General features: G+C 38.2%; 1 protein-coding gene across 3 annotated transcripts; it reads right to left on the bottom strand.

Moving 5' to 3' along the window:
• Positions 1-1,349: 1,349 nt before the first annotated feature.
• HTATSF1 (HIV-1 Tat specific factor 1) lies at positions 1,350-19,562 on the bottom strand. 3 transcript variants are annotated; one of them, XM_019714688.2, is made up of 10 exons: positions 19,440-19,562; positions 18,698-18,938; positions 16,247-16,427; positions 15,550-15,597; positions 14,925-15,079; positions 12,803-12,966; positions 11,035-11,134; positions 5,237-5,326; positions 4,214-4,351; positions 1,350-3,559 (listed from the first exon to the last, which is right to left on the bottom strand). In XM_019714688.2, exons 2-10 carry the CDS (start codon positions 18,881-18,883, stop codon positions 2,327-2,329), a joined length of 2,295 nt encoding a protein of 764 aa, XP_019570247.2. In that variant the 5' UTR covers positions 18,884-18,938; positions 19,440-19,562; the 3' UTR covers positions 1,350-2,326. The 3 variants fall into 3 exon arrangements, with proteins under 3 accessions (XP_019570247.2, XP_074179288.1, XP_074179289.1); XM_074323187.1 differs by lacking the exon at positions 19,440-19,562 and adding an exon at positions 19,155-19,351; XM_074323188.1 differs by lacking the exon at positions 19,440-19,562 and adding an exon at positions 19,155-19,351 and having other exon boundaries at positions 18,698-18,919.
• Between the last annotated feature and the right edge of the window lie 1,396 nt (positions 19,563-20,958).

Raw genomic sequence — 20,958 nt, 5'->3', positions numbered from 1 at the left:
ATAAAGTGACTGTCTTTTAAAAAATGGCATGGTTTGTATCTGAGAGGCCCAATTAGGAAAAACAAGCTATTTGACAGATACTGAAAGGGCAAATTTATAAGCCTTTTAACTGTTCTCCAAGCCATGATTTTATTCAAACTAATTAAGAGCACTTCTCGGCATTAACACTGAAATGTTTGGTTCGCTTTAAAAAATTTAAGATTCATGTTATTTGAGAAAGGGGTATTCAGAATATTAGCTAGTTCCTACCTTTATTTTCAAGTCTCAGAATCACTAGATAATTTACATCAGGAAAACAGATTCCACTCCAAAAAAGAAGAGGTAGTGGCCCAGATTTGGCCATTCAGGGATTCAGCAAGAACCCAGAGCTATAATTACTTGAGAAGGAAAACAGAGATCCTTGGAAGGAATTACTCTAATTTTGCCTTGTCCCTTTCTTTTGTAGAAAGCAGTAAGTTAAAAAAATTTCATGAATATTGGCAAGACAAGTAATATTTTTTTCTAACAAAGTTTCAAGTTTGTTCCTATACAAGGTACTTGTAGATTCCCTGAAGCCACTTCTGGTTCACGCATTCAGGGTTGAAAACATTATTTGATGTATGAACTATATAATCTTAAGGAGCCTTCCATTTAGAAAATGCCAGGTAATTGTTCAGCATTGCTGTGCTTAAAAATCCACCCTGTATTTTTCTTTTCTTTTGATAACAGGATGTATTTCTGCCTCACAATATACTTCATTTTCAGGACCAATAAAACCTGATTACTTAGAAAACAGGTGACTGTGTGTGCTTCATGACTTTTTTTTTATTTAAAAAGTTAAAGTTTATTGGGGTGACAATTGTTAGTAAAATTCATGACTCTTTTTTTATCCATAGCACCTCACAAATTATTTACCAATTTATAGCTGTTTGTGACTTTCACTTCCAGGATGTTTACAAGAAAAGAATATGAGTATTTGATATCAACCAAATTAATGAGCAGGGAAAATAAATCAGAATGAAAACAGCCCCCTTCTAATGGTCTTAGAGCTCATTTAAAAGTTGTAGTTAAGTGTCCCAACCATTGTATACAGAAGATAAAGCTCTGTTTTCCCTTCATTTAGAAAATCAAATTCCAAATAAATTCAATGTGTAGGTGCTTCTGACTTATCTTTAAAGGGAACCCTATTTTGGTTTGCAATTTTTCTATTTAACTTTCTTCACCTCTTTCACTGATTTATTCTGGTGAAAATCCAGATTTTAAGAATCCCAGACATAAAAAAAAAAAAAAAAAAACTCTCAGAAAGCTGGCTTGAAGTACAAGAACTCTTTTCTGTCTAACGAGGGTAATGATTACACTTACAGACAGTATAATGAAAAAGCATCAATGCAGTTTATTTCAATGCTTCTAATTTATGAGAGTAACTTCTAAAGCTACATCAGAAGTCAATCATTATTGAATTTGGAAAGCACAAGCAAGAAAGACCCAAAATTTTATTGGAACTATACAATTTAGCACAGTACTAGGCACAATGATTCTAGGAAAAACACAAAACTGAAAGTATTAACGATAAAAGACATTCTTAAACTCCAAGGGAGCCATGAACCTCCCAAAACTGTATACAAAAAGTTGTGTAGTGTGCGCACTTATCTGGGGAGAGGTCCCACAGCTCTAATCAACTTCTAGAGGGGCTCAAACAGTACGCAGAATTCTAATCTCTATATTTTCAGTAATGGAAGCAGTTCAGGACGTTCACTCTTGCACATCTAATAGTCAATTTTCATGGAAAGAAGGTAGAAAAGAAAAACAAATTACTCGCAAGAACTGGGCAAGGAAAAACTCCAAGGTGATATTTACAAGTTTAGTAACATGTTCTGTTTTAGAGAGAGGAAATGGGGACCTAAGTGGTAACATAAGCTGGAAGCAAGGAGGCTACTACAGGATTTTTCAAATCCTTAAAAAACTGAACTTAGGTATGAATAAAGCAATAGCAAGAATTTAAAATGCAATTTAACTCAAGTCCAATTTGTCTCTGCATATTAACAACTTAGTTTTTTTTGAATATCATAAATTTCGACCAGAATACTTGAAAAAAACATTATTCTGCATGCACTGAACAAATCTGACAAAGGACGAATATCCAGTTTGTTTGCATTATACTATGAAGTTTTAACTGGACAGCCAATTTTAGATTTAAAACCAGTAAGTACAGGTGACAATGAAAACAGCAATGCATTAATCTGATGGCATTCTACCACTATGCACGTGTTCATGTTACACTACTAGTAATTACCCTGGAGGCAAAATGTAGATGGAGGAATTGCCCTCAAAAGCCAAGTTTAAGGGATTAAATATCATCATCATCATCATCATCATCATCATCATCACTACTGAGGACAAAGCTGCTGCCAGTGGACAGGGGCCCTTCTTCCTGAACATTCCCCAAACTACCCACAGTCCCTCTCTCATCAGAATCATCAAACAACTTCTCGCTGGAATCCTCATCGAACAATTTCTCGTTGGAATCATCATCTTCGAACATCTTTTCATCTATATCTTCATCCTCCTTTGCATCTACTTCTTCGTCTGAATCTTCAAACATCTTTTCATCTGCATCTTCTTCTTCCTCCTTTTCATCGCCATCTTCAAGCCCCTTTTCATCTGCATCTCCTTCATCCTCTTTTTCATCAGACTCATCATCAAAAACTTTTTCATATCCATCTTCCTCTCCTTCCTTTTCATCTGACTCTTCATCAAACTCTCTCTCAGAGCCTTCCTCCTCAAACACTTTATCAGAGCTGTCATCTTCAAATTCTGATTTTTCAGAGTAATTTTCTTCTAACTCTTTTTCAAAAACATTTTCATTAAACTCCTCGTCGCTAGAGCCATCCTCATCAAATTCTTTTTTGAGGCCATTTTCTTCAAATTCTTTTTCGGAGCCATCTTTAAACTGCCTTTCAGAGCAGGCTTCCGATTCTCTTTCCCAGTTGTCTTCTTCAGACTCCTGTTGGGGGCTGTCCTCTTCAGACTCCCCGTCAGGGCCATCTTCTTCAGACTCCTTTTCAAGGCCATTCTCTTCACAATCATTTCTGAGTTTCTTCTTTTTGGATTCTCTTTCGGGGCTATTCTCTTTGGACTCTTTTTTAGGACTACCCTCTTCAAACACCTTTTCGGGACTGGCTTCTCCAGACTCTCTTTCAGGGTAGTCTTCTTCACGCTCTCTTTTGGGGCAGCCTTCCTCGGGCTTTCTTTCAAGGCAGCCTTCTTCAGCATCTTTTTCAGGGCCACTTTCTTCAGCATCTTTGTCAGAAGCATCTTCTTCAAATTCTCCCCCATCTTCTGTTTTTTCAAACTTCTTCTCATCTACAGGTTCTTCAAATGCCATTTCAGCTGCGGCTTCTTGAGCACTCATTTTAGATGTGCAAGGGTGCTCTGAAAAATGCCTTACTCTAGAAGGCCCTGGCCTTTCTGAAGCACAGATGGAATCTGAACGTCGAAGACCTTTATTGGCCTCAGGAGTATTGAGGAAAGTCTCCCATCCTTTCAGCCTTTCCTCCCTTTCTCTTGTGGTCTCCTCCACCTGCACATAAATGGAAAATGGCATTAAAGTAAGTTTTGGACAAAAAGAAGTAACAATGCCTTTCAGCATTTCTAATATTGACAAAAATACCCTCAGTTTATAAGGCACCACTTAGGAAAGTAAAGCAATTCTGTATCTTCAGTTTTCAAAACTTTACATCTTGACTTATTAGAGTTGACCTTAAGATCATTTAAATAAATGCCCAGCACTGCAGTACTGCAGAAATGTCTCATCAACTAAAAAGTTAATATTTGAACTCTGCCTGTACTTTACAACACGGAAAGAAAGAGAAATATTTCGGTGTAATGTGTTTTCCTTTCTTTTTAAAGGAGGGCACAGCTCACAGTGGCCCATGTGGGTATTGAACTGGCAACCTTGGTGCTTCCAGCACCACGCTCTAACCAACTGAGCTAACCAGCCACCCCATAATGTGTTCTTTTCTTATCACTATTCTGAGCAAGCCTCAAATTTCAGACTTATAAGCTGAAAGGTTGAAACATTTTTCTTTCTATGCTCTGAATGCAAAGTATTATTTGAAAGTACTATTATCATTACACAGATTACACCAAATCCAAAACTTATCTGAAGGACTGCTAGATCAGTATTTGTTGGTAACAAAACAGTTCATGTGCCCTTGACAGTTGCAGAATTTACCTGATAATCTGTTGTCCCATCCCATACTTCGGCAGTGATCTGACGGCCACCAAACCATCGTCCATCAAGGGTCTGAATACAATAGTCAGCTTCCTCTGGATCCCTGAAGGACACAGAGGCCACACCATCTGGGTGTCTCTAGAAAGACAAAGAAGAATGGATAAATGAGAAAATTCAAAATAAATCACACACGTTTGACAAAGTAGGTAAGTAGTATTCTTTCTGATAATTTGAGCTAAATGATTCTATGTATGAAGCCTTTGTTCCCTTTCACCACAGCCAGTAACACACAAGTTGCTTTTTCTTTAGCTTAATCTTTTCTAGAAAGAGCCAGGCATGATGTCCTTGGAAATGTTTGTGCTGACAACACTGTCGAGGAGAGGTAAGGCAGTATAGTTGTTAAATGTGGACTGTAAAGTCGAACAGCTCTGGGATTCAGTCCTGGTTCTGCCATTTAGCAGCTGAGGGACCTTGGGCAAGGTGCTCAATCTCTAAACTTTCAGCTTCCTCATTTGAAAAATGGGTATAATAGCACCTACCCATAAGAATTGTGAGGATTAAGTGAGACAACATGCAAAGTAGCTTGTAGCATGCAGTCAATAAACGACTCTTTTAATTATAATTGTCAATTTTGGAAGTAGAAAAGGAGTCAGAAGGGGAACTTACAGTGGAATGCTTTTCTTGATTGTTCTTCTCCAAATATGGAGGAGAATCATTCAAGAGGGGGAAATGTGGGCAAACAGGGAACCGTATGGTCTCATACGTTTTTCTTGTATTTTCTTTACCTGATCATATGATCTAGAATGATGATAAAGGGAAATAATCATGGTGTACCAAGTCTATCAAAGCCTTGATTTATAATCCACGTTCGTCTAATTGTTGCTAATAGATGACTACCACTAGATAGCAGACCTACTATATAAAAACATTAATCTAAAACTTGGGGCATACTAACATCTGATAGTAACTTTTAACCGGAAGACTGACTGCTTCAGAAATCATGTGTCCAAGCCACAAACTTACATCAAAGAGAAGCAGCTTCCGAATTTGTCCAAACTTTGAACACTCCACTCGAAGGTCTTCTCTGATCTCATTCAGCACCAACGGATCATCCTGCAAAAATAGGCATGATTCAAATGGGTTTGCCTCTTTCTTTAAGGACAAGCCTGAGAATCAAATTTCTTGCTTTGACCATCCAACAAGTAAAAAAGGTTTTACTTAAAGTTAGTTATGTCTGTCTTTAGTCTATAAAATTAAAAAAAAATCAAAATCAAATAAGGTTAAACTTCCACACTGCTGTTGGTACTACTTGGTGTGCCCTGCTTTTAAGATGGAAGAAATGTAGCAGAATTATAATTTTTTTTAAACTTTTCTTAAGTTTCAGGTGCACAAAGCAATGTAATAGTTAGACATTTATCATTTACATCCCTCACACAGTGACCACCCCTCCCCACGTTCACCACCCAGCTGATATCACACACAGCCATTACATTTCTACTGTCTTTATTCCTAATGCTGTACTCCACTTCTTGTAACTATATATATAAAAAATTGTAGTACCTGACAGCACTGTACATAGTTGTTGCCACATTATTGAGGATATTCTCTATGCTGTACCATTTTTCTACATTTAGGTATTTTATTTTTGTTAATTTGTTTTCAAATTTGTACATACTCAGGGTTAAATATTAACTGAAAGTCTTCTAATAAAAGCTTTGCCCTGTCCTACAAAAAAAAAAGATGGGGAAATGGACAAGTAGGGAGAGCAGCAGGAGGAGTGTGCCGTGGCAAAGGAGTGGGAAGGGTAGCGGGACTGGAAATCCCAAATAACGCAGCCGTATGGGCAGGAGAAGCCCTGTGGCACATATTAAGCCAGAGACTGCTAATCCCTATGTGTTGCCTGACCATGAGGACTGTGAGAATGAGAGCCCTTTGCTTTGTGTTTTGCATAGATTCCTATTTAAGAAATGTAATGGGGAGAGATATAGCCCTTTCATTGATGAAGTGTTCTAAGATTGCTCTTTGTGCTTCCAAGATTCTATTTTAACTCACAGGGTAAACCCGTTTATCTAGTTGCCTACCACACTGCAAAAGAACCACACAAATCAGCTGTTAAAGCACACAATAAAGCATGTTCTTAGCTGGTGCTTTCCTGTAAGAAGTCTATTAGAACACTCAAGGACTGCCGCTTGAGGTCACGTGGACTCCTCCTCCATGCCCTAAAACCCAAAGGATTTAATATTTCCTGTGGGAATTAACAAATCTTTCTCCAAGTTCCACTGCATAAAAAGGCTCATAAAGTTACAGTATCAACTGATTTGCAACTACATGCAAAAACAAGGGTATTCTATCTATGAATTTCTATTGAAATAGACTTACACTTTTTAGGAAACATAAAATTCACCTAGCTCACAGGTTTTTATCTTCCTCACAAACTAAAGTGGAATGGCAAAAAAGAAAAAAAATACAAAAGGTGGCTTTTCCCTTGTGAAGTTCTCTCAAAAAGCAAAAATAAACTGGCAGGCATTTACTAAAATTAAGTTTAAAATAAAAAGTATCCTATAAATCCGAGGCTTCTAAAACTACAGGTGGCAATGATGTATTATAGAATTGTGTACTTGAAATCTATGTAATTTTATTAACCAATGTCACCCCAATACATTTAATAAAAAACAAAAACAAAAAGTCCTGGGATGAAAAGTATAGCATAGGGAATATAGTCAGTAACACTGTAATAACTATGTGTGGTGTCAGATGGGTACTAGATTTATCGGGGTGATCACTTTATAAGTTATATAAATGTCTAATCACTATGTTGGATACCTGAAACTAATATAATATTCTATGTCTACTGTAATTGAAAAATAAAAATATTATTTATAAATATTAAAAATAAAACTACAGCTGGCAGGACTCTGGATTTCTCCCACTTAAAATATCTAATTTTGGAGAGGATGCCAATTTGTTTTATACATAATTATTAGACCTGAGAGGAATGGGGAATGGAGCATAAAAGTCATTTGGTAAAGTCATGTAGTGGCTTTTCAGGATGTGTGTGTGATCAGCTTCTATCAGATTATGTGCTTTCTGAAGGTAGAAATCTTGTTTGAATGAGTTTCGTATGCCTCACAGAAAACAGCAGTCTTTTCTACACATAGTGAAAAGTCAATAAAGCTTTTTCAAGTTCCTAATTCTTCTATTTTATTCAGAAAGGGAAATCAGGGTAATATTAAAAACAAACAAAAATTGTTTCCAAATATTTAACAAATTTTAAGTTGTGAGTCCACAGTGGGGAGAGGGGAGCACCTTTTTTATTTCTATATCGAAGTCTCAGTGCTTTTCCTACGAGGATATCAAATTTTAGCCAGTCTTCCCAGACCTCCATTTTTCTTTATACCAGTTTGAAAATAATTAATGTATCTTTACTGCTTTATGATATCATGAAGCTTAAAAGAAAACAATCCTCTCCTCTAGGAAAACTCTTTAACATAGCTAAGCATGGAAATGTTCTAAAGACAACATTTTGGAAGCAATAGACCCAAGACTAAAATCAAGACTGATGCATTGAAACCTTCTTTAGTCAGTGCTCATAATTTTCCAGGGTGGTGTTTTATTTACCTAGGGAGAAACAAATCACATTTCTCATTCCTTTCTAATTTAAACTTACACTGTCCAAGACGATGGCCACTAACCACACGCGGCTACTGAGCACTTGAAATGTGGCCAATTGAGATGTGATGCAAGTGTGAAATGAACACTGCATTTTAAAGATTTAGTACCAAAGGGGGGAAAAATAATGTAACATAGCTCATTAATGTTTTTAGTAATGTGGAAATTATATTATTTTGGATGTATTAAGTTAAATAAAATTCATTATTAAAATTTCCCCTCTGTGTTGTATTTTACTGCAGCTACTAGAAAAATTTAAATTAAACGTGTGGCTCACATCATATTTATACTGGATAGTGCTGGTATACACAATGAGAAACCTGCTTTTGCATCTGAGTTTTGATTCTTCATCTCTCGGTATTCAATTTACCAGGCATGCATTTTTAAATAAGGGTTTGAATTAAATACTGAAAACCCTCTGAAGTTGTATTAGAAGCATTAGCCTTCACATTGTTCACCCTGATACTAAAGAGTATTTTTAGGTATTTTGCTTCCTTTCTGGTCACCCACTGGGAATAAAAATGTATTCCATCCCCTTAAAATCTGATTTTTTTCTGACACCTCAGGTAACTCGAGAATTCAGTTTTTGTCTTCCCTACAAAGCTCGATGCCGATGTCTATTTTTGAACTTAACATGGAATCTTCAGTCAAATCAAACATTCCCCAAAAACATCCAATGAGGCAAGTTTTCCTGTTGAACACCTCACCTCTACCACGAGTTCTATAATGTCTACGCCAGCGTCGTCCGGCAGTGGCAACAGAAACGAATATCCTCCTTATCCAATACGGTAGCTACTAGCCACACGTGGCCACTGAATTGAACTTCTAGTTTTATTTCATTTTAATTCATTTAAATTTAAATAACCACATGAGGCTAGAGTCTACTATATGAGAGAGGTCTATACTGATATACTTTGAGGTTCAGGTCCACAGAGACACTGACCAAAAAAACCAAGACTGTCTGTAGTTCCTCTGACAGGCTCTCACCAAGCTTGGCAGACCACACCAGACCAGGCAGATGGGCAGACACGGGCAGCACCAAGGGTTTCTCCGCCTGTGAACTCTGAAGCCCATTACTGCCTTCCCAGCCTTGGTGGCACAAGTGTCTGAAAAGAAAACTTTCCCTCACTTGTAAAGATGTTAAAGAGAACATGTTTTATCCATTAAGTGAATGGAAGGACTCTGCCTTATAACAGGGGTTTCACTCAACCACTCACTTTTTCTTCACATTAATATTGGGGGCCTATTAATAAACATACATCGAGGGCCTACTATGTGCGAGGCACAATTCTAAACATGGGGACTAGAGCAGCAAACAAGGTAGACAGAGCTCTGGTTCTCATGCAGCTCACATTCTAGTACACGAGATCCAATTATTCCAGATATTATAGTAAATGCCATGAAGGAAACAAAGCAGGGTAATATAAAGGCTCTATAACTCCAAAGTGAAGTTTACACTAAACCAATAAGGGTGTTGTTTTTTTGAAACAATCAAGAATTTACAAGCATGAAACTTCTATCCTTAAAAATATCCACTGGAGGGAATTTCTAGGAGTCAAGGTAGAATAAATGTAGCTTTTTGGAGAAAGAGCATTTGTCAAGCTAGGAAAAACTAAGTCTGGCCGGGGTGATAGCTAGACTCAAATAAGGTGTCTCAATGAACAAGGAAGGAAGCAGAAAAAAAAAACCCCACAGATGTAATTACACAACAGACTTCTACTTGCAGAGGTTCCAGAAACTTTGAATTAAATTCGCATTTATATTCATTTCAAGTGTTAGGAGTATGGACTATGTGAATCAAGAACCTCAAATCATACACACTAATAGGTCACCTAATAAAAAAGAACAATTATTTACCAGGGGGATAAAATGTGATGAAGGCAATTCTGGAGTTGTACCTAGACTAGATACCATGATCCATCTACGCATTCTTTTCAAAGCCCCACCTGGCAAGTACAGTGTTTCAAGAAGCATCTAGCATGCATGTGTACAGGTGTTTTTTAAACATACTTCATTATCACTGCAAGTCTAGAGCAGCTCTGCTATATTTCAAGATTCTTCAGGATTTTAGTCAGAAGAGATATCAAACATCATAATTAGACCACTTTTATCTTCCCAACAACCTCGAAAGATACACAGATTCCACAGGTGCAAAGTAAACACTATCACATCACTATTCGCCCAGATGGACTCAACAGACCATTTGGGGGCCCTTGTCTCTAAGGGGGCTAAAATGAGATGGGCATTCTGACTGTTTAATTGCACAAAAAGAACAAGAGTAGGCTTCGGCTGCAACGAGATCATCTGTAAACCTGGAAGTTTATATTATGAACATTTATTTCTTCTCCGTAACTTATTAATTTCAGAATCCAGGCAGATAATAAAGAATTGTTCTTCCACGAATAATCCACTGGCCTACGCCAAAAGATAAGAGATAAGAGGCAGAATGCAACATGAGGTACTCTGATGGCAGTTAACATTCCTTAAACCTCTCTAGTAGCTCTTCTTCCTTTGATTGCTTTTATTCCGTTTCTGGAATTTTACATGGACGTTATTATTATAAAGTCCTCCTAAAAATCACTAAACAGTTTTGTTAAAATTAGGTCCTGAAAAACTCCATTATTTTAACATCAGGGGCTGTATTTCATTAACCTAAGGAATTCTAGGGACCAAACTTTTAGTACTAAATGAAGTTTTCACTTCCAAGTGTGAAACTGGTCCTCCCCAACAAAATCAACCTATACTTGTTAAGTTATATGCAAAATCCACAAGCAGCTCCCAGAAATCTTTTAATGATTATATTTTTGATGATTTCCCATACCAAGTAGCTGCCCTTTGGGGCCACAGTATGGGTATTAAACAGTCTTACCTGGGACAAAATTAAAAGAACACTGGGCTAAACATGGGAAAATCTGAAAACTTCAATTGACTCTTGGCTCCGTTTTCCTACCTTTACGATTATACGAATGTGCAGGATGTGAAATTAAAGGGTACAATAGTAATGCCTCTATCTCTGAAAAAAATAGCTCTCTTATCTCATTTAAGCCCCCATTGCATTACAAACAGACACACCAGAAAATGAAACACTACCACTGCTGAATCATCCTATGGTACGGATTACTGAAGGTTCCTGATGACCTAATGTCTCCTACCTCAAAATCCATAGGATGAAACATATTTTTGATGATGACGACTCGCTCGTGGCGCATTCGGGATGACCCGGCTCTTCTCTCAGGTCTCCAATCCAACTGCCTAATGCCATAATGTAGAAATAATCCTTATCTGAGTATTCAATAATGATAATAATTTGATTCTAAAACAACAATGTACATTTTAGTCACAGTTGCATTCAGAGAACTTTCTGAAATAAAAACGGGCAGGTGAAAGATGGACCCAGTATTTGAAATCCCAAGAATATATATATTTTTCAGAACTGCTGTCTGGTTACAAATATTCCAATGAGATTCCTGAAAAATTGCTAATTATTTAGCATGTATAATTATCTAAGACGATATACTTCGAAGGCAAACAATATGTTCAAATTGTATTGGTTTTCAGGCATTTTATGATTATGCCAAAGTGCACTGAAACACAAGGTGTGATCGAAAAATACGGTGAATGTTTAAATTAAAAAAACTTATTACAGTAAAAGACATTGTCATCAATTCCCGCTCAAAATACTCCCCCTCACATTGAACACACTTATCCCATCATTCTTGCCACTTTCTGAAGCAGTTCTGGAAGTCCTCTTTCGTGAGTGTCTACTTTTTCCTCCATCATGACAACGCTTCATGTCACACATCGCTTCTGGTATAAGGAAATTTCTGTCAAATAAAAACATTACGCTGTGTCCTCATCCACCTTATTCATTTATTCACCGAATCTGGCACCGTGCGACTTCTGGCTCATTCCCAAAGTCGAAATGATTCAGGACATCCAGGCAGCTGTGACAGCACAATTAAAGAGGACTTCCAGAACTGCTTCAGAAAGTGGCAAGAACAATGGGATAAGTGTGTTCAAAGCGATGGGGAGTATTCTGAGGGGGATTAATGGCAATGTGTCTTTTACTGTAATAATTTTTAAAATTTAAACATTCACCGTATTTTTTTATCACACTGCACCATATGTAGAACTAGTAATTCTTTGTTACTATGTTAAATTTCACTGCTACTCTTTATAAAATTTGTAGGTATCTATTTCACTATTCCTGTACAAACCACAGGACACCACAACTAAATGCTTTTTATGATCATTTTATCAATAGTTTAAGCAGTGTTAGAAGTGTTATTAGAACTCTGATAGAAGTACTTATTGTTTTGGCTAATTTCTTAAAACTAGCATATTTCAAAACACATGTTAAACAAATGGATTAATAGAAACTTGATGACATGTATATACTATATACAACTACACAGTAAATACAATGACAAACCCTATCATTTCTAATTTCTACTTCCTACTACAAACCTGTATGTAAAAATTTAGCTCCTGGTGTAGCTGATTTCAATCAACATTGAAAATGAACTAATGGCTCTGGTATACAAGCCTAAGCCATTTTATTTAATCTGATGTTCAATATTTTCCGAAGAGATAGAGCTCTTATCTATTTAAGCCCCTGTTGTAGTACAAATGAACACCCCAGAAAATGAAACACTACCACTGCCAAATCATCTATGGTACGGATTACTGAAGGTTCTTATTATAAGACCGGGTCCTATATTAATTTTTGCTCCAAAAGACGCATTAGAGCTGATTGTTCGGCTAGGTCTTATTTTCGGTAAAACACAGTAATGACCTAATGAAACTCTTTTAAAATAATTTGTAGGCATACTTAATGGAACAAAACTAGGTGGCTATTACCAAAAGCATACTCTAGGGTATTTATGTGAAATCTTTCAAAAAGGAAAAAAGAACACCAACTTTTGTTGCAGAGACAGCTTTTTCTTGTAGTCCTTGCCTTTCTTCTTCTTTTTTGAGGCATCGTACGCCCCCTTCAGTTGAAACTTTGCCACCTCGACATGTAATTTGTAGCCTCTAATTTCATCTTCATCCAAAAGTTTTAATGCGAGATCCACAGATTCCCTCTTTATAAAGGCAAAACAAGACACAGTCAGTAAGGTACACACTGAAATGAAACTTCAGGAGGCTTTTAGATGAATGCTGACTATGTATGCAATAATGATTTAAATATAACTACCTACTTTGGGATAAAGAACTCTAGACTGCATTTCAGGAAACCTGTGTTTGAGACATAGCTGCTCCCAACCAGCTATGTGGACTTGGTCACATAATTCAAGCTCCCTGAGCCCCGACTTCTTCATCCCTAAAATGGGAATAGTAATGCGTTCACTGTAGGGTTCTTGAGAAAATTAAATGGAATTGAACACATAAAGGATAGTGACTGGCATACGGTAGTTGCTCAATAAATTATATCATTATTAGAACAGTTTTGCTTCTTGGCATCTCAATTTCTCAACTATACAATAAGGCAAGTGAACTTGCGTGATTTCTAAGATGCATTCCAGTTTTAAAATTCTAAGATATTCCTTCTTAAAAGACTGGATGACTCAAGGAACTGGGAACAACATAGCTGGTCTTTAATTTGGTAGTTCACCAATTAAAATGTAGGTCTGTAACACAGTGGGAAGTAAAAGGTGATTATTTGACAGCTTGTACATTAGAAACATTTGTGGATTCTGGGTCCTATACAAGGGGGTGGGGGGCAGTTGTCAGTCCTTACAGAGTAAAAAATCTGAGGACCTGAAGAGAACACAAAGACAAGAGAACCCAGAGCTGCACAATCAAATATGGATCCTGGAACAACTAACTATGTTCTTCTGGAATTCAATTTACTGTTTTGCCAATCTTAACATTTTTATGGGTCATAAATTATACACATGAAATTTCTCAAAACCCCATTTTTTTCTTTTAAAATCCAATTAAACCCCCTAAGAATCTGTTCACAGATTTTTCATAATCCTTGAAGAACTTGTGAAACTCTCAAATTTCCTTTCATTTGAAAATGACGTAACTGGGTCAAGTCCATGTCCCATTCCCATCATATTCAAGAACCAGGTCAAAAGCCTATCTCCCCAAAAGCTGTCAGCTTAAGCCTCCCGCCTGATTTCATTGAAATACTGTACACTCACAACACACCTGTGGTGTTGGGACCACTGTTTTACCACTTTAGATTTTACTTTGTAATTATTTTCAGGTTCTGTGACATTAAGTGTATGTCATCATTGTACCCACTTCTTTTGTACCCTGCAATAGTGGGTAGCACCTGCTCCTAAGATGATAGGTGTTCCAGAAATGATGACTAACTTTCACACTGAGCTTTCCCTGTGCAATTATTATACCATGAATATATAAATTTCTGCAAATTCTGTTACTACCACTCTCTCTTCTCTCCCAATAAAAAGATATTTTGAAGCAGTAAGCATAAGCTATCATCTCCTTTATGGTCTAATGCAGGGGTCAGAAAACTTATTTTGTAGATGGCCAGTCAGTAAGTATTTTAGGCTTTGTGGGCCACGTAGTTTGTGCTGCAACCACTCAACTCTGTTGTTGAAACACATAAACAGCTACAGACAAATGCAAAATTGAATGAATGCAGCTGTGTTCTAAAAAACTTTACAAAGACAGGCAGTGGGCTTGAGTTTGCCTATCTCTGGTCTAATTCATTCCAAGGGCAAATAAAATGTTACTGGCTTTCTTTTCTTTGTGGATTTTTGAAATGTGTCCTGAATTGGTTGTATGCCTACACTCTGAAAGAGATCTTTGCAGTGAGAACTCTTTTAAGACAAAAGAAGCACTCTGACCATATAACTTATATAATATTTTGATCTTATACTGTATTTTTTAGACAAACAAGTGAATAACCTTACCAGTGTTGACACACACAGGCACAGTCTGAAATTTCAGTTTCCTTCTCGCCCTGTTTTGAATAGTTCTGTCTTAGTTATCATCTATACAAAATTATAGCCCTGGTTTCTGAGTTAGAAATGGAGATAAGAGAAACACATCTGACAACATAACTAACCTTCAAATAACAGCAAAGCCCATCTCCTTTAAGATTTCCTTGATTATCTTTGTAAAGCTTGACCTTAAATTCTTCTGTATGAGGATCTCTCATAATAATGCCAAACTTGGACATGAGCTGTATAAATTCATCCACTGTAATGTCTGGAGGCAAACCTGTAACATTAGGAAAAATAAAAATGAAAACTTTTATAAAAGCATGTAAATAAAGGTGAGGGTTACTTAGCATTCTATCAATTAGAAAGCTACAACTTCTGTGAGCACAGATTTGATTTTCTAAATGTATGTAAAAATCTGACATCTATAGAATTGAGGAAATTACGTGTTTTAATGTATTCAAACATACATTTAAAATTCTTTGCCTAGGACTTGTATCAATGAATCTGAGGGATAAATTACCACAAGTTACCTAAAGCAGACAAAAAGGATGGCATGCACAGCTACATACACTTAATTTTTCTTAGTTTTGCAATAAACAACATATTCCTCCCTGATGTAAACAGTTGAACAAAGAATGACACAATAAAAAACAGACTTTAGAGAAACTGAAAACTAAAAATTACTTTATGAAAAATATCAAAATCAAATATTTTCTACTCTAAATTAGTACAAAAAGGTATACATACCAGACACATATACATTTGTATTTCTGTCTTCTTCAACATGAAACCATCCTAAAAATCAAAATGAATAAATAAAACACATGCAAGAAAAGGTAAAAGTCACATTATGAAATCTTGACAATGCGGCAGTTTCTCAAAACTTTCAGGAACTTTTTCTTACCCTTATAACAAGACAGACTAACTCAAACCACTGTGCAGCTTTCAAAGTATTTGGATCTTTTAACAGATAATTAGCTTCAGAGCCCTTTCTGCAAAAAAGAGGGCTGGTTTATCTTGGTTATGATTCCGATCCTACCTTTAAAAAACTCATCCTTGCACTGAATTTAGGCCTTGGCATTTAACTGCTTCCAACTCCAATCTACTGTGTTAGACAGGGCCAAGCTGAAGCAAAACTGATATGAGTTCAATTTAATTAAACTCAAAAAATACAAGAAAATAACCTTACAAACAGAACTTCTGACAATACCCCAATAGCTCTATTTTGCAAAGGAAGCAACTGAGGCATAAAACTGAAACAGCCAACCCAATGCCCTCAATAAGTTAGTGTGAGAGCCAACATATGAACCCAAATAATAATTTAAAACACTCATCTCTAGGATTCCTTCAAAGCCATTATAATTCTGCAAAAAGTAACTATATACACACATGCTCTCATTTAAAAAATTTTTACACTCATGTTTTGCAAGCTAAATCCACTTGCCTGAGTCAGCCTTTCTCTTTTCTCCCCTCTTTTTGGACTCAGTGGGTTCAGGGGTTTTTCTTTGTGGCGGTTCCTCTGCAGGCCTAGCACTGACATCCTGCACATTTGCAGTAGAACTAGATGCACCATCATTAGAAAAGCCATAATTGGCCTGATATGTAGCAATGAAGTCTTCAGTTATCTGAACAAGAAATTCAACACACAAATTCAAAAATGATTTCCTCCTGTAAAAAGTTTACACTGTGTTAAATTACTCATATGCAGTTATACAACTTAATACAGATGTGGGTAATAGTTGTAGTAATAAAGTGTAAATGCAAGAATAGTCACCTTATATACAAAAGTGTGCATACAATGATTCAAAAAATAAGACACGGGTACTTGGACTATCAACACAAAAGTCTGAGCTACTATCAAGGCATTTTAAATGATATTGGCATATTTTCTAGTTGTTTCATTTATAAATTACGACCTCTCCGCAGTCTACTTGACTAAGGCTACAAGTACATATAACAAAGGAAGTACCAGATAACAAAACGGAACAAAAAACTATAGTCAACTAGTAATCTAACAACAGAATCATTTTTTCTTTAATGATATAGATGCACAAAGTGTATGTCCACTAAATATTTCAATATCTGCATGCAAAGAGCACACAGAATGGAACTTTGATTTGGTGTATAAAGAATGAGGCCAACAATAGTTAAACAAAATGATTGTTTTAACTTTATCGTGAATTAAATCACATTCTCATTTAGTGTCATAACAAATTAAGAACAAATCCAACTCACATCTATCCTCCTGGCTTTTGGAGAAAAAAGCACGATTGCACAATGAAAGAAATGTAGTTATATCTTCATACCAATCAATGTTAGACACACAAAGGAATGGGAAAAATTTAAACTCAAAGTTTGAAGACGTATGAGCCTCCATGACGCTAAAAGGTAAGTCGCAAATGATCCTATTATCAGACTATTGTTAAAAGCACTCAGAAGGCTGAAGAAACCAAATCTGCACCCTAGCTGGCACTACCAGTACAGAAGTGAAATACAGCTGACCTCTGAACAACACAGGGGTTAGGGACGCCGAACCTCCCACCCCGTCGAAAATCTGTGTATAACTTTTGACTCCCCAAAACTTTACTAATAGCCTACTGTTGACCAGAAGCCTTACTGATAACATTGTCAATTAACACATAGTTTGTGTATGTATTATATACTGTATCCTTACAATAAAGTACCTAGAGAATAAAAAATGTTACTAAGAAGATCATAAGAGAAAATACAGTCACGGTACTGTACTATATTTATCGATACCGTAAGTTTATGTTAGCTGCATACAAGATGAAAAAAATCTGTGTATAAGTGGACCCACGCAGTTCAAACCCATGTTGTTAAAGGGTCAACTGTAGCAAATGTAACAATTTGGAAGGACCGCAACACACACACACACACACACACACAATAGGAAAGAAAGAAGATGAAATAAATAATTTTTAAAGTAACAAATTACACAATGGAGACAGGGTTTGTTATCACAGGCTTGAAAGTCAATTAGTGTGCTATTGGTATCCTTTTTTTCCACCCATATGAGATTTTGATTAACAGGGTACTTTTACGGAAAAGTTTACAGAACCAAGTTTAACACCAGTTATTTTACTTCCAAGCTGAAATAAAATACTTAATGATTTCTCCAAGTACTCTAAATAAATATTCTCAGATCTTCTCCATCCATATATTCTGTGCACCTCTAGTCATTCCTGAGCCTCCCTAACATAAAAAGATAAGTCGCAAATGAATCTATTAGCAGACTATTGTTAAAAGTACTCAGAAGGCTAAAGAAACCAAATCTGCACCCTAGCTGGCACTACCACTACAGAAGTGAAATACGGTTGACCCGTGAACAACACATGGGTTAGGGACGCTGAACCCCCTCGCAGTGTAACATCTGTGTATAACTTCTGACTCAAGCAGCGTGTCTAGGGACAAAATTTAATAGAAAGTAGAGCTGTAAAAAAAGTTCAATCAGTAAAGATATACAAATGGCTAGTATTTTTTTTAATCAAGAAGCTGCATTTGTACATAGTATACAAGTTAAACACCTGAATTCCTAGGATAAGTGACGTTGGCTCCCTGAGAGTAACAGCGACTAAGTTTGCTCTTGGTGTTTTTCCTTTTTGCAATAAAAAGCAGTCACCAATGTAATAACCAATTGTGACCTTCAGATAAAATTAATAAGGCATAGAAAAAAAATTAAGAATTAAATTACATTTAAGACATCTCCCTAAAGATGTATGTCCCTTTACACATTGGTTCTGCAACAGACACAACAACAACAAAAGCGTCACTATCCGTAGGGGCTCCAACTCAGGACCTCGCAAAGAAAACGTACAAGGAGCGCCCCGCGAGGCGGGCCCGCTCTGCAGTGGCACCGGTGGTAACACACTCCTACCTTGGGGAACCAAGCCTTCTTGTCCAGGTCCCACTCGTATGGGGTGTCACTTGGCTGCTGCACGATAGAATTGGTTTCTCCGCCGAGATCTTTCAGGGTGTCTCCGTCCTTGGTATCTCCGTACAATTCTTGCATTCTCAACTGCTCATCAAAGTCGTCCTTCCCATCCAAGTTGTTGCTGCTCATGTTGCTGACTTAGCTCAGGGGCAGGGTCCAGGCGAGCTAAGAGGCAAAGATAAAGCTGGAGGAGAACAGAGAAAATGAGGTCTGCAGCTCTCTGCCCGCGCCCTGCCGCCCCCCGGCGCGCCTCCCCGTGGCGCCCCAGCAACCCCGGGAGGTCGGGCCACACAGCGGCCGCACCGCCCCCCGATCCGCCCGCCCGCCCGCCCGCCCGCCGCGAGCGCGCGCGCGCGAGCGCGCGCACCGAAGCTCCCTGTTCTGCTGCGCCGCCGCCCACCTGGCTCGCCCCGCCAGGCCTCGGCGCCGCCGCTCGATCCAGGGCGCGGCGGGAGGGCGCACGCGCGCCGCCACCGCCGCCGCCACCGGGTCGAAGCGATTGCGGGTCCCGCGGCAACGACTTGAGAACGGAGGCCCGTTCAGACTGACGCAGTCGCCATCGATGGCGCGACGAGACGTCGCGGGTCGCGCCGACACGCCCATAATGGCGTCAACAAGCGCCGACGCGGACCTGCGGCGCGGGGCCCAGGGGCGGGGCACTAGGGGGCGCGCGGCTGCCACGCACCGGTTTCCGTGCCGGCCGCCTCGGGGCGGTGAGAGCCGCGGAGTGCAGGGGCCGCGGAGGGCAGGGCTGGGGCGGAGTGGCAGCCCTAAGGCGTGTGAATATTCGCACCTGGCAGGCGGGTGTCGGGGCGCCGCCATCTTGGGGTGCATGGGGCAGGCGGAACAGGTTTGTCTTGCGGAGAAAAGGCCACACCTCCTTTGCACAAAGGCTCCTCCTCCGCGTGGGAAATGTGTCTTTACTTCTTTTTTTCTGATTGCTTAGGGTAGGCGCCGAATCTGTTTGTTTCATCTTGGTGGCGTAAGCACCTAGCATGGGGTCTGATGTGAATGAGTGAATGAGTGAGTGAACGAAGGAGCATGAGTGGAAGGACTAACCTTTTCCAAACCTCAGCCCCCTCCTTTATCTCTGTGGTACCTTCCTCAGGCTGCAGATGGACTCTGGAAACGGAGAGAGGGCAGCAGTTAGTTGCCTGCCTCTTGTACTTCATGATTCAGAGGTGCTGAAGCTCGAAACCTGAAACATAAACATCCAAGTGTAAACACCATCTTTATTGGCCGTTTTTGTTGTTTTTTATTTATTTTAGAAAGATACAATGCTTTTCCTCTAAACAACTTTTTTTTCTTTAAGAAATTGCACATCACTGAAAATGAAGAAGTCTGTAATTTTTAATTGGATGGATGTTTATTGAGCTCTTGCTAAGTGCCGGGCACTATACTGGGTAAGCTCTGGCTACACAGCAGTCAACAAGACAGGCACAGCTCAAGGGCAACACACTTATTTGGGAAATGATAGGCTAGAAATACTGGATGCAGCAGTTCTCAAACTTTCTGGTCTCAGGACCCCTTTACACTCAAAAGTTACTGAAGACCTCAAAGAATTTTTGTTTATATAGATTATACCTATCAGTATTTGTCAAAAAACAACCATTTAAAAATATTTATTAATTCCTTTAAAATAATAAACCCATTATATGTAAACATAAAGTTCATAACCCAGACTTGAGGGTGGGGGAAAAAGTCCCAGAAGAAATTGTTTCTATGTCCTTTGTTTCTAAACATAGCAGTTGAGTATGGGTTCTAGAAAATTCTTGCTCCCCAAACACCAGCTTTGTGAACATGGTTTCCACCATAACAATGATTTTTAAATAGTATCTTGGGTTTTTTTTTCAATTACATTTCTTTTTATGAAGTTCTTGTTCTGTTGGGAACTAGTGGAGAACTGAACTTGCATGCAGTTTATAATATAGATAACACGAGTTTTATTAGGCTCATTTAAGCATTGCTAAATATTTCTTCCTGGATCCAAAAATAGTATACAGCTGTTTTCAGCAATGTGTTATTGGGTTCCCATTTAATTCCTGAGTGAATTCACAGCATAGGTGATAATATGATACACAGCCCTACTGCATATGACACTCTGAGTGCCTGCTGTATCTGCAGGCCCCTCTTAGTAAGGAGTCAAAAAGGTTCCTTATGCCTGCATCCCATGTAACCCAGCCAACCTGGCTCAAAGGCTTTCC

This window comes from Rhinolophus sinicus, chromosome X (genome assembly GCF_036562045.2).
Source record: "Rhinolophus sinicus isolate RSC01 chromosome X, ASM3656204v1, whole genome shotgun sequence".
Taxonomy (NCBI): Eukaryota; Metazoa; Chordata; class Mammalia; order Chiroptera; family Rhinolophidae; genus Rhinolophus; species Rhinolophus sinicus.
Note: the sequence above shows the minus strand (reverse complement) of the source record. Positions and strands in the feature narration are given on the sequence as shown.

What these genes read in the sequence shown, in the direction of transcription:
- HTATSF1 (XM_019714688.2), bottom strand. Translation starts at nt 18,883, where the DNA reads ATGAGCAGCAACAACTTGGATGGGAAGGACGACTTTGATGAGCAGTTG. An exon ending in AGAAGGCTTGGTTCCCCAAG is followed by an intron (nt 16,428 to 18,697) that starts GTAGGAGTGTGT and finishes TTTCTTGTTCAG; the next exon opens with ATAACTGAAGACTTCATTGC. An exon ending in GGCTTTGCTGTTATTTGAAG is followed by an intron (nt 12,967 to 14,924) that starts GTTAGTTATGTT and finishes GCCTTTATAAAG; the next exon opens with AGGGAATCTGTGGATCTCGC.